We start from the raw sequence: 11,817 nt of genomic DNA on the forward strand, positions 1-11,817 counted from the left end.
TTATTGATGAGGGATAAAATACAGTAACAACATTTTAAAAGCTGTACTGTATACCATATAAGCTATTTCACCAGTTGGTCCTTCATGGCCAAGCAACTGTAACCATGCCTGGGATACCTCTGCAAAAAAAATCACAAAATGTTGTTGCATACTTGAAAATCTGAAAATTTGCCCAATTTCCTGAGACACTGGTGGAAATTGTTACTTATTCCTCAAACCGAAGTCAAAAGAGCAGATGTAAGATCTTCATTAATGTGTAGAAGACTGTATTACCAAACTGGAAAAGAGCATTTCCAAAAGAAGAATTATTAAACCAAACCTTTTTTGCCGTTGAAGCTAGCATCAGCGCTGCTAAGGCAAGTGAGTTAGCAGCCACCATCTCTTTTAGACCTGGAAAGAAAGATTAGTAAAGAACTTCCTCTTAAAAGCTACTACGTTTTATTTTTTTATTTTTTGATGACCCTTTATTTAACCCCGAGGAGCATTTTATAATAAACTTAATCACACACACACACATTATCTACGCTGAATCCCAGTGATATCGTTTTTTTAGTTTTTTTTTTAATTTTTTTAATCTTTTCGTTTTTCCTCTGTAGATGTTTCGAAAGAAATTCACTTTGTTATGTGAATGTTGAGCTTTTGTGCAGCCTACTGTTACTCTGTAGAAATGGTTATTCGCAAAAAAAAAAAAGATGGGGCTCTTTCCACTTCCGACATTGTCAATACACGTGATACCTTAGTCGCCCAATCAGTGGCCGAAGAAACGGCGCCCTCTTTGCAGTTCCTGATAGTAAACCTGCATTTTTGTTTCCCACCTGTATTCCGACAAACCCCGCCTCCTTCACTGGGATTGATGGGCAACATGTCGCCGCCGTCGATTAGATTTGCTAGTAGTGTCCCGTCTCCTGCCCTGTGATTGGCTAGTAGTGTCTCTTATATGTAAGGCTGAATCTTGATTGGCTTCCTAATTCCTACGTAATGGACCACATAGGTCTTTAAATAATGACTCCTACACACATTCAGAGAATGATGTGTCTAACAAAGAGCCATTTGGGATTCAGCCAGGTGCGCACTATTCCCTTCTGGAAACACGGGGCACTGGTTGGTTGAAGAAATCCAAATTTACTAAATAGGGAATAGTGAACTATTTGAGATTCAGCGAGTGAAGTACCCGCCAGGACTCGCGCATGGGGCGGGGCCTGTCAGAATACGGGTAGGAAAACAAACCGCCCCTCCCATCTCGGCAGTCTTGCGCTTTCCATTGGCGCCGCGCGCGGCCGCGCTAGTTTCTGCTGTAGAGTTTGGCGCGAACGTGCACGCCTGTGCGCGAGACAAAGAAGAGCCGCGTTATCGCCTGCGTTCCTGAAAGTTGGCTGGTTTGCGGCGGTTAACGACTCACCATGGCTGATAAAGACGGTAAGCGGCTGCTTCTATGTAGTCGGAAAACGCTGCTATGTTTGTTTTTTCCTTATTAAATCCAGAGCGGTCTGTTTATTTGGGTACTTGGCTAGCGTTGCTAATACAGTAGCTTTTAGCAGCCATTGACAAATCGGCCCAGGCCGGGTCCCGCCATATTATTATCAACACCATAAACACGGCCGCAGAGTTTCAGGGTCATGTAGGATCGTTTAATCCGTCCGTTAGCTACACAGAAAATGTCCTTAGGAAGCATATGTTGAATTCAGTGAACTTTTAAACGAATAGATAACGTTAGCTAATTAGACAAAAGTTACAGGCTTGGTAATGTGGCTAGCTAGCGTTAGCTTTAGTTGGCGTCAGCCGGTTGAATGAATTAATGTTAGCTAGGTTAGTTAGCATGCGGCTAGTTAGGCTAGATATTTTTTTGTTACTGTAAACGAAATGCAAATAGCTTAATTTGTGGATGCGCTCACTAAACCGCTTCTTCTTAACTGAAGTGTGTTTGTATTTAAAAGTCCGGTAGTTGAAAACTAACCCGGAGGCTGTTTTGCCGGTACTGTACTTTTTGGCGGAAATGTTTTTGTAACTTAGCTAACTAGATATGGAGCTGTAACATTGCTTGCTAGATGACTGGTATTCCTGAGTCCGCCTGAAAGAGTTTTGACAGTTCTCATTTTGTTTACTTGCTTCAGAGCTGATTTTAAGTTTTCCTGCCCCGTTGTGTTGCAGCTGCTTTCGATGATGCTGTTGAAGAGAGGGTGATTAACGAAGAATATAAGATATGGAAGAAAAACACCCCGTTTCTGTACGACCTAGTGATGACCCATGCACTTGAGTGGCCAAGCCTCACTGCTCAGTGGTTACCAGATGTCACCAGGTACTCTGAAATACTTGCATGTGTGAAGTCCATCCCTTTTTTTTCTTTTTCTGTTCATGAGCATAACCTGATTTACTGTTAGAACTCTTGCTATAGACTGCTACAAGGAGCTTTACGTTCTTGAAAAGGTTTTTCAGGAATTGAAGTTCTCAAGAATGTTGGGTATCCGCTATATTGTATATGGTTACTGCACCACTGTGCAGTACAAATGTTTCGCTCCTGTGAAAATAACAGCTGGTACCGCTGTTTCTCATGCAGGCCCGAGGGTAAGGATTACAGCGTCCACAGGCTGGTCCTCGGCACCCACACCTCTGATGAGCAAAATCACCTGGTCATCGCCAGTGTTCAGCTCCCGAATGATGATGCCCAATTTGATGCTTCACATTATGATAGTGAGAAAGGAGGTAAAGATATTACCAAGAGTCTAAGCTTCCAGAAAATCAACAGAATTATTGAGTAATTACTGTCTAAACAGCTTTACAATGTTTATTATTTATTTATTTTCAGAGTTTGGAGGTTTTGGCTCAGTGAGTGGTAAGATTGAGATCGAGATTAAGATTAACCATGAAGGAGAGGTGAACAGGGCCCGCTACATGCCGCAAAACCCCTGCATCATTGCTACCAAGACTCCCACCAGTGATGTGCTAGTCTTTGATTACACCAAGCACCCGTCCAAACCAGGTATGAAGCTTTTCAAAATTGTGTTCTATGTGTGTATGTCCCCTGCAACAAATTGTCAACAAAAGTTTCAGTGCTTTGTTACTGTTTCTTATTTCTGAAACGCATACAAGCAGTTTTATCTCAGTTTTGGTAATGGATGCTAATAATTATTACCTTTGTACTGTGCTGTTTGTTTCCCTGTAGACCCCTCTGGTGAGTGCACTCCTGACTTGAGACTAAGGGGGCATCAGAAAGAGGGCTATGGCCTGTCTTGGAACCCCAACCTGAGTGGCTGCCTATTAAGTGCGTCTGATGACCATGTAAGACACATCCTGACATTTGTTTTAGTCATTTCCTGGATCTGAGTGTCACCATTTTAAAGAAAACGTATCTCTAGGAATTTCACTATGCTGTTGTTGCTTTGCTGATTTCCGTGATTGGCAATTGCAGATGTTCTGTAGAAAACAATTGTATTCAGTGCAGCTGATTTTTGTAGTATACTGGAGGCCTAATGAGTTCTTCATTTTTTCAGACGATCTGTCTCTGGGACATTAGCACAGTGCCGAAGGAGGGAAAGATAGTTGATGCGAAGACCATTTTCACTGGTCACACTGCTGTGGTAGAGGACGTTTCGTGGCATCTACTTCATGAGTCCCTCTTTGGATCAGTGGCTGATGACCAGAAACTTATGATGTAAGTCTACATTTGTCTTGGTGTGTTTTGTTTGTTTGTTTGTTTGTTTGTTTTTTTACTCACTGCTGATTTATTTGTACATGTATTGAATATCTGCTGATTAAAATCTAAAGTGTAGTGGAGAAGTTGTTTTAGTAAATAAAGAAATTAGTAAAGAAAGGTAAAGAAATACCTGAATTTATCTTAGTCCTGTTTTAGTTGGGATACATGCTGCAACAAGACATCCAAGCCCCAAAATACCTATATATCTTTGTCCTGTTTTAGTTGGGATACACGTTCCAACAACACATCCAAGCCCAGTCATGCAGTTGATGCCCACACTGCAGAGGTCAATTGCCTTTCGTTTAACCCTTACAGCGAGTTCATCCTGGCTACTGGCTCTGCTGACAAGGTGAGAAGCCTAGTCATAGTGGTTTGCTGTTGTTGTCTCCAGTTAAAGCAAGCTTTTTTTTCCAGGGTGATCATTTTTATGTTGCAGTTCTTATCCTTGTTTTCATACTTGTCTCTTTCACTGTCAGACTGTAGCATTGTGGGATCTGAGGAACCTCAAGTTGAAGCTGCATTCTTTTGAGTCACACAAAGACGAAATCTTCCAGGTGTGGGAATGGCTCCCTTTACATTATAAATACTTATTCAGCTGTTTAGAATTACTAAACAGCAATCAAGTCTCTAACCTCTCTTATGCTCACACTGTACATATAGGTTCAGTGGTCACCTCATAATGAGACTATCCTGGCCTCCAGTGGAACAGACAGACGGCTCAATGTCTGGGATCTCAGGTGAATTAACTCATTTTCTTCAAACTCAGCTTACATTGGCAAGGAATGGAGATACATTATTTGCACTTTTAAGTTGTCAAGGGTATTTGTTAATCTTAACTTTTCATTTTTTGCAGTAAAATTGGTGAGGAACAGTCACCAGAAGACGCAGAAGATGGGCCTCCTGAATTACTGGTGAGACGTTGAAAATTCCACTAGACATTTGGGCTGGGCGTGCACTACACAACTTATAAAATCCCAACAGATTTCTAAAATGGAGGGCATCACAAACTTGGTCATCTTTCACAGAATTTTGCTTGCACGCTGAACAATAAGGCAGAGAGAGTATAACACCATAACTAATTTTGACTACGAATAAAAACTCAAATTTCCACAGGGAGCAGCTCCCCCATCTTCATGTGACACAAAGTTAAATAACTGGGCCTGTTTGTGCTTTGTTTCTTAGTGAATACTACTAGTAAGCATGAGTCTGTGGTTGAGAAATGCTAATAGCACAGTGAGTCACAGAATATTTCACTACGAACACATAAACATGATAAAGGCTCTTATTTGCCTGTGTTCAACAAGCAGCTCCTCTCCGCAGTTTGCTGTGCTCACAGCATGCAGTTGCGTCTTGTTGCATTTTTTTGGGTCTCTTCTAGCTCTCTCATTGGCTGTTGCTTGAGTACATCGCTGACCATCTCAGACTACAGGACTCATGAGTATTTTGAGTGATAAAAATCAACCATGTTTGAAAATATCGAAGGGTCTGTGATCAGTGGTTGATGTGGGGATAATCAGGGTTAAAACAGAGCGAAAATTGGGTCGTGCAAGTCCAGCTTTAGAGACAGCTAAAATTCAGAGAGTTAATATACTTACTTTCTCAAATCATTTAAGTTAATCATTTTTTTTCTTTGAATGTTAGTTCATCCATGGTGGTCACACAGCAAAGATCTCTGACTTCTCCTGGAACCCCAATGAGCCATGGGTGATCTGCTCTGTGTCTGAGGACAACATCATGCAAGTCTGGCAGATGGTGAGTAAATATGCTTTGCACGTTTGACACACTGAGCCTTGTGTAAACCATTCAGTATCAAAATACGCATTCTGTGAATTTCTGACAGGAAAAAAGTGAACATTACGCATCTATAAGAGGAGTTGTGCACCATAAAGCCTAAGATGGTGTTCTTTGTCTATGTTTAGTAAAGATGAGTGTCTGTATTTACAGCTCATTGTCATTGTTGGAGCAAAACCTTGTATTTCCAAAAGTAACTTTAACAGAAACTCATTCTTAACTTTGTATAAGCTAATGTAACAACTATCATCCCTTTTTCATTTTCTTCAGGCTGAGAACATTTACAATGATGAGGACCCTGAAGGAGCTGCAGACACAGAGGTTCAAGGGTGAAGAACAATTGAACTTCCCGCCTCTACCACTTTACTTTCTCCATATGACCATGTTCTTTTCCATATCTGAAACTGTGAACTGCATCAGTCACATCAGCGGCCACCTACACATTCTCAAAGTTAAGAACAAAAGGACATTCTTTCCCAAGAAAAGGAGGAAAAATTGACAAAATATTTTTTGTTTTAATTTTCTGAAAGGTTTATTTTTCTAAGAGAAACTGGTTGTTCTTATGGTTTTGATTGAAATTTGAGAATTATAATCCCTCCCTCCTTTTTGAAATGCTTTTCCCTAGAGCCCTCCATATTCTATGCGTTTTCTAAAAGTACAATTTCATTTTAATACATCAAAAACAGCTTACGTCTGAGTACTTGCTTGCCATGGTCAAATAATGGTGGCTGTCAATGGAGAATATGGAGATAAATTTATTTTTACATGTCTGCTAAATGCATCATTCACATGTCAGGGGTCCACAGGGTAACTTGTGTACTCTTTATTTTGTACTTTTTTCCCCCCTCAGTAATGGTGATGTTATCTGTTTTACGTCTTTAATATTGTAATATCCTTCTGTGGCTTTTCAGTGTCTTTCTCCTTTATGTCCATGTTATTGTACAGAACATTCAGAATAAACTGTTTTTCACTGAACTGGCTCAGCCATTATGATGGTACCGTCTCATAAACATATTTGATTTAATCCTTGTTTGTGTTCAAAATGATTATAATAAAGTGCTTCATCCATCTTATAATAGCTGCTTATCTAAACCTTCCCAGCATCATTCTGTCAGCATGTTCTGAGAGTTCCAGCGTGATGCCCTAATATGTCCTTGTTTTCTCCCATCTCTCTTGTCTTACCTCTTGGGTCTAAAGACAAATCGCTAGCACTCAGACTATTGTATATAAAAAGCTTTGTTTCCTCCACTCTGACTCACTTCCCTGTCAGCACTGCAGGTACATCTAGAGTGTTCTGAGCAGTATAAGTGGGCAGATAAAAATCTGGGCAGTCTCTGTCACACATACCTTGGTGATGTGACATTCAGAGAGGTTGAGTGCTGGTTTATTTCATGCTGCCTACTGCCTCTATTTGAATATTTGTGTGTAGAGTGCACCCACATGCACGACTAGTTTTTTGTGATTGCTTAATGACAGACTATTTACATTAAAGAATAAAACAGCTGTGATTATACTACATACTACAAAAATAACATTCAAATAAAAAGTGACTTTGTATATCACTAAACAGTGCAAAATGCTGCCAAATTCAGATTCACTGGTCAGGTTTTCTCTTCCATCATTTCGATCTCCTGTGGGTGATGTCCTTCTGTCCTTTCTCTATAAAACAGAATGTAGAAGTAATTGTCAGTATATGACATGAAGAAATTTCATAAATGCTTTTAATGCAAATAATGCAATGCTTTAAATACAAAAAAAGTATTTTATATGGTTGGTAACACTTGCCTATAGAAGTATAGCTGCTTGACCAGGCTGTTCTTTAATTTCTCCATCTCTTTGATCTTGTTTATCTGAATCAGCAGCTCAGTCTTTAGTTCTCGGCTGTTCACCTCTAGGAGATCTATGGTCTCCTAGAAGCAAATGCATTCAGTATATCTAGTTAACAGTTACTATGCAAAGCTATTCCGAATGCAGTCAACTGTAGTTGTGTCATTACCTACCAATAAGCACTTTTCAAAATACATACCCGGTATTGCTCCACATTTTCTTTCCTCTGCCTCTCCATCAGACGAATGCGCTCCTCCAGTCGGGCCCTCTCGAGCCCCAGCCTCTGCACTTCGTCTTTCAGGGGTCCAAGCTGGCCCTTTAGCTCCTGGCTCTGCTCCTTGGATTTGCTTAAAGCATCAGCACTACCTTCTCGTCTCTTCAATAATGCCACCAGCCGGGGCTCATACCACTCTTCTAGCACTTTGATTCCGTCTTGGAGGTACTGCTGTAGGTCGACGGAGGCCCGTCGGCCTTGGGAAATGTAGGAGCGTGTCTTGTCCTTGCTGGACTCCTGGGTAATGTTGTCCTTCTGATTTTGCAGGGCTTGTAGCTGGTCCTGGTGTCTAGAATGAAGCTGGGCAATCTCTTCAGTCAGCTTCTCAACATGGGCCTTCATTTCTTCCTAGGTTGAAGAATCATTAGAGAGGACATTGCTGAAAAAAACTATAGTGCCCTAAATGTTTTTGTGGCAAAGCAATAGATAATGGTACTATTGATGGAATTCATTCTGCACAGCAAAAGGTTCCTTAGTGGTTCCTGGCTTGGAGATATGGTTCTTAGAAAATCATTTAATTCATATAGAACCATTGCATTATGTGGAGGTTCTTTCAACAAAAGAACACTCTCTTGCATCTTTATTTGAACAGTATAGGTAATGTTTATACTTCACAGTACCTGTGCTTGGTTGAACTGCTCCACTCCTTTCTGCTGGGTTGCCAAGGCCACCTGACTCTGTGCACAGTCCCTAGCAGCGAAAAACAAGCGTCTCTTGACCACCCGTATCTCCTCTTGCAAACCCTGTCTTTCCATTCTGGCCTTGGAGAGGAGGCTTTTGGCATCCCTTAGCTCAGCCCTCAAAGCCTCCACTTCCTGCGCCATGGGCTTCTCCAGCTCCAGAAGTTCTTGCACCAGCTCTTCCTTCCTGCGCTCAAACTGAGTGACCTCTTCAATGCAACTTTCAAATGATGTCCCAAGTTCCTTTATCTTCATGGTAGCAGCAGACAGCTTTGGCGCTGCTTCAATACTGCAGCCTTCAGGCTCATCTATTGCCATGGATAGTTCTGTCTCTGAAACAAAGTCTTCATACCTGTTAGCGTCTTCAAAGCCATTTCTTATTAACATATGCTCACTTCCTGCAAAGAAAGCTGATGGAGTAGACTTGGTCTCATGGGTGGCATCAAAGTCATCTAGCTGTGCCAACATCTGCCTCATAAGTCCATTAAATTCAGCTTGCAGTGCTTCCCGACATTTTTGTGAATAGGCTAAGGATTCCTCGGGAAGAGCAAAGGCGGCCTCGAGCTCCTCCAAGCAGTCTTCAAAGTAGTCTTCATCTTCTTCCTCAATGAACAAGGGGTCAAGCTTTCCCTCAGGCTCTGAGAGAGGCCCATAGGCTTGGTCAAATTTGGTATCTTCGTCTTCCATGTTCTGTCAATCAACCTGCTGTGAATATCAATTGCAAAAAGGGTAGAATATAATTTTCTATTCTATATCATTAATTCAGCTATAAATTTAGTGAACTCAGTGAGGTACTTTGTGCCATTGAACCATTTGCTTGATGCTTCAGTGATGAAAGAGGCCCTGTTAAACAGCCTTACTGTTTGTCTGTATGTGCAGTGCATTGTGGGTGTGAGATTCTTGTGCAGTGTGTAGTACATGGTGAAGGTAAGTGGAGGGACTCTCCAGGGTGTCTCAAGGGCATGCAAGTCATTGAGCAGCAGCTGCTCAAGCCTAATGACCAACTAACTGATGGACTGCTAATATATCGAATAAACCACAGAACTACAAATACATTTTTAAATGAAGAGATCCTAGCTGCACTGTCCAATTTCTTCCAAAACCAAGGGTATTAATATGAATTGTGTCCCCCTTCCCATCCCGTCTTCTAGGAAGGATTTACACTAGATCAGGGGTGCTCAACGTTTTTGTTGTGGCGGCCAAAGTGGCATGTTTGTGGAGGCCAATTGTCAAAAAGACAAAAAATTATACAAATAAAGAAAGGAAGGTAGAAATCAGATTGGCTTTTTTTTTAGCATAACATTGCACTATATTGTGTTACTAAAATGCTTCAAAAATGCAACTTCAAAGTAGAAAAAGATTTTAATATTAAATATAGTGTACAAATACTTTTTTTTATTTCAAAAACTATAAAACAAATAAAAAGTTATAACAAGTAAATGAAAAAGAAATATTTGCGATTCAGCACTATTTCTAAGCAAACAATTTGACATTGACCATATTAAAACTCTTGGACCAAAAGGTCAGATTTTTTGTCTCATCCCTTTCACTAAAGCACACATTCAGATGATTCTCAGGTGGATTTGATCTACTCATCAGAAGCTTTTGCACAAACTTGTGGAGTCCATGTACAGCTCAGGTATAACATTCAGGTAAATATTCAAAGATTCCACTTTTCACTTTGTGTTATGCTGATAATAGAATTTGTAATGAAAAGCTACTGTATTAAATGAGAAAGGAATGCAAAGTATAAGCATTTTCACTAATGGTGAGGGTAACTTTCCAGTAGGCTACTCTAGACGTTGGAACATTGCTGTGAGGATTTGACTGAATTCACCCACAAGAGCATTACTGAGGTCAGGTACCGATGTTAGTTGATTAGATCTGGCTTGCAAATGGCACTTATAAAGTTGGTGCTTCATTACTCCACAGAATGTAATTCCACTGCTCCAGAGTCCAGTGCCAGGGAGCTTTACACCCCACTAGTTGATGCTTGGCAGTGGGCATGGTGATTTCTAGAGTGCCTCACTCTACTGGCAGTGCTTTTCTATGGAGATTCTATGTCTGAGTTTGCGGATTTTAACACCTGTGTCAGTACCACGTGTACCTTAAAATAGCTGAATGAACTAATTGAACTAACTAAGAAGGGTATAGAAGGGGTAAATGGGGTTAGTAGGTCCCCTATTTTACTGTAGAGTTTGGAGAGGTGAAGGATAGCAGATATAAGCCTTGTGTAAAGGTTTCCAAAACATAGTTTGTAACTGCTGCCCATGTAGTGCTTTAGAGTACTACTACATCAAGGTAAGTGCAGTGGATAGCTGCCATACTGCTACTTACCACAACAACAAGAGCCTACAAAAAGACCTTGCCATTGTTCTGCTGTGGGACCAATGACCCATCACCACTCACAGCACATTGGGACGAACCTGATTCCCAGCTATAGGGTGTAGATCAGCAGTGCAGTGCTCTTTTCGTTTGAACCCTTAGGGGAAAATGTGATATTACTGGCTCTGATACCTTAAATGGTCTGAGGCTCCATGTCCCTGATAAATAGGGTCAGTAGTTATAACGACAGGCTCAGGGGGGACTTCAGAGAGAGCAGCTGCTAGCCATGGGCACAGGCAGGGCACATTCCAACACTGGCACACTCTCACAAACTCTGCTCGTGCTTACGAACAGCTGCTCGTGCTTACACTGTATTTTACTGGGCGTCTGAAATGTACACTTCCATTGTCTTTCTTATCTTTGTCTACAGCACGTCAGCATCTGAATAAAAAGTGCTTTAGTATGAATAATATATGTTGTACTAGCTTCTGCTTGAACTTTCCTTTTCAGAGATTCTTAAAACAACCATGGAAGACCACCATCACAATATTACAGTGCTACACATACTGTATATACTTCATGTACTGTAGTGATATACATTCATACTTCAGTATATCTTTGTACTAAAGTTAAATAAAAAAAGCCAAATACTCACTGAACTCATAATGTTTCTTCCCTTTTTAGACTTCACTATATCCAAGCAGTGTGAGAAGAGAGGGAGAGACGGAGCCTGTCTGGTTTCTGTCTTCCAGCTCCAGCAGACTGCCCTGAGTCACCAGGGCAACTCAGAATCTGTTTACCTTTATTAATAAACAGTAGGAGGGAGGAAATATGAGCCAGCTAAACATAGACCCTAACTTAAGCTAATCATGTACAGAGACGCCCACTGGGTGATAACCTGACCAATGAGGCTCCTGACAGAATATTTTATGCAAACTAGCATGATCAATATCCAATAGGCGAACACACTGTAGGGGTCTGATATGCATGGCAATGCAGAACTACCAAATAGGATTCAAGTGAGGACAGTTAAAAGAGAGTGACATTGCATTCTGGCCAATGGGAGCCAAGGAGGGAGAGAAGCTGTACAACTTTGACTTCATTTCTGAACTATTCCAAACAACACTGACCTATATTCTGGCATGGCCTGAAAGCCTGGGCATCATCAAGTGTAAGGGAGACTGAAATCTAATGAGGGCAAAGAGCTAATCAAAGGCCTGAGGAGCCAT

At 41.0% G+C, this 11,817-nt stretch overlaps 2 protein-coding genes across 3 annotated transcripts; one reads left to right on the forward strand and one right to left on the reverse strand.

Moving 5' to 3' along the window:
- The first annotated feature begins 1,279 nt into the window (after positions 1 to 1,279).
- Positions 1,280 to 6,470, forward strand: rbbp4 (retinoblastoma binding protein 4). Its single transcript, XM_036566350.1, has 12 exons — positions 1,280 to 1,416; positions 2,149 to 2,296; positions 2,555 to 2,700; positions 2,804 to 2,977; positions 3,161 to 3,276; positions 3,489 to 3,649; positions 3,914 to 4,040; positions 4,168 to 4,245; positions 4,352 to 4,428; positions 4,545 to 4,602; positions 5,333 to 5,443; positions 5,753 to 6,470. Exons 1-12 carry the CDS (start codon positions 1,401 to 1,403, stop codon positions 5,813 to 5,815), a joined length of 1,275 nt encoding a protein of 424 aa, XP_036422243.1. The 5' UTR covers positions 1,280 to 1,400; the 3' UTR covers positions 5,816 to 6,470.
- Positions 6,471 to 6,991: 521 nt separating this feature from the next.
- On the reverse strand, positions 6,992 to 11,376 carry sync (syncoilin, intermediate filament protein). Of its 2 annotated transcripts, none has more exons than XM_036566348.1 (5): positions 11,244 to 11,376; positions 8,204 to 8,968; positions 7,509 to 7,931; positions 7,268 to 7,392; positions 6,992 to 7,141 (listed from the first exon to the last, which is right to left on the reverse strand). In XM_036566348.1, exons 2-5 carry the CDS (start codon positions 8,948 to 8,950, stop codon positions 7,084 to 7,086), a joined length of 1,353 nt encoding a protein of 450 aa, XP_036422241.1. In that variant the 5' UTR covers positions 8,951 to 8,968; positions 11,244 to 11,376; the 3' UTR covers positions 6,992 to 7,083. The 2 variants fall into 2 exon arrangements, with proteins under 2 accessions (XP_036422241.1, XP_036422242.1); XM_036566349.1 differs by having other exon boundaries at positions 8,204 to 8,965; positions 11,244 to 11,342.
- Positions 11,377 to 11,817: the final 441 nt, after the last annotated feature.

Source organism: Colossoma macropomum, unplaced genomic scaffold (assembly GCF_904425465.1).
Source record: "Colossoma macropomum unplaced genomic scaffold, Colossoma_macropomum, whole genome shotgun sequence".
Lineage (NCBI taxonomy): Eukaryota > Metazoa > Chordata > Actinopteri > Characiformes > Serrasalmidae > Colossoma > Colossoma macropomum.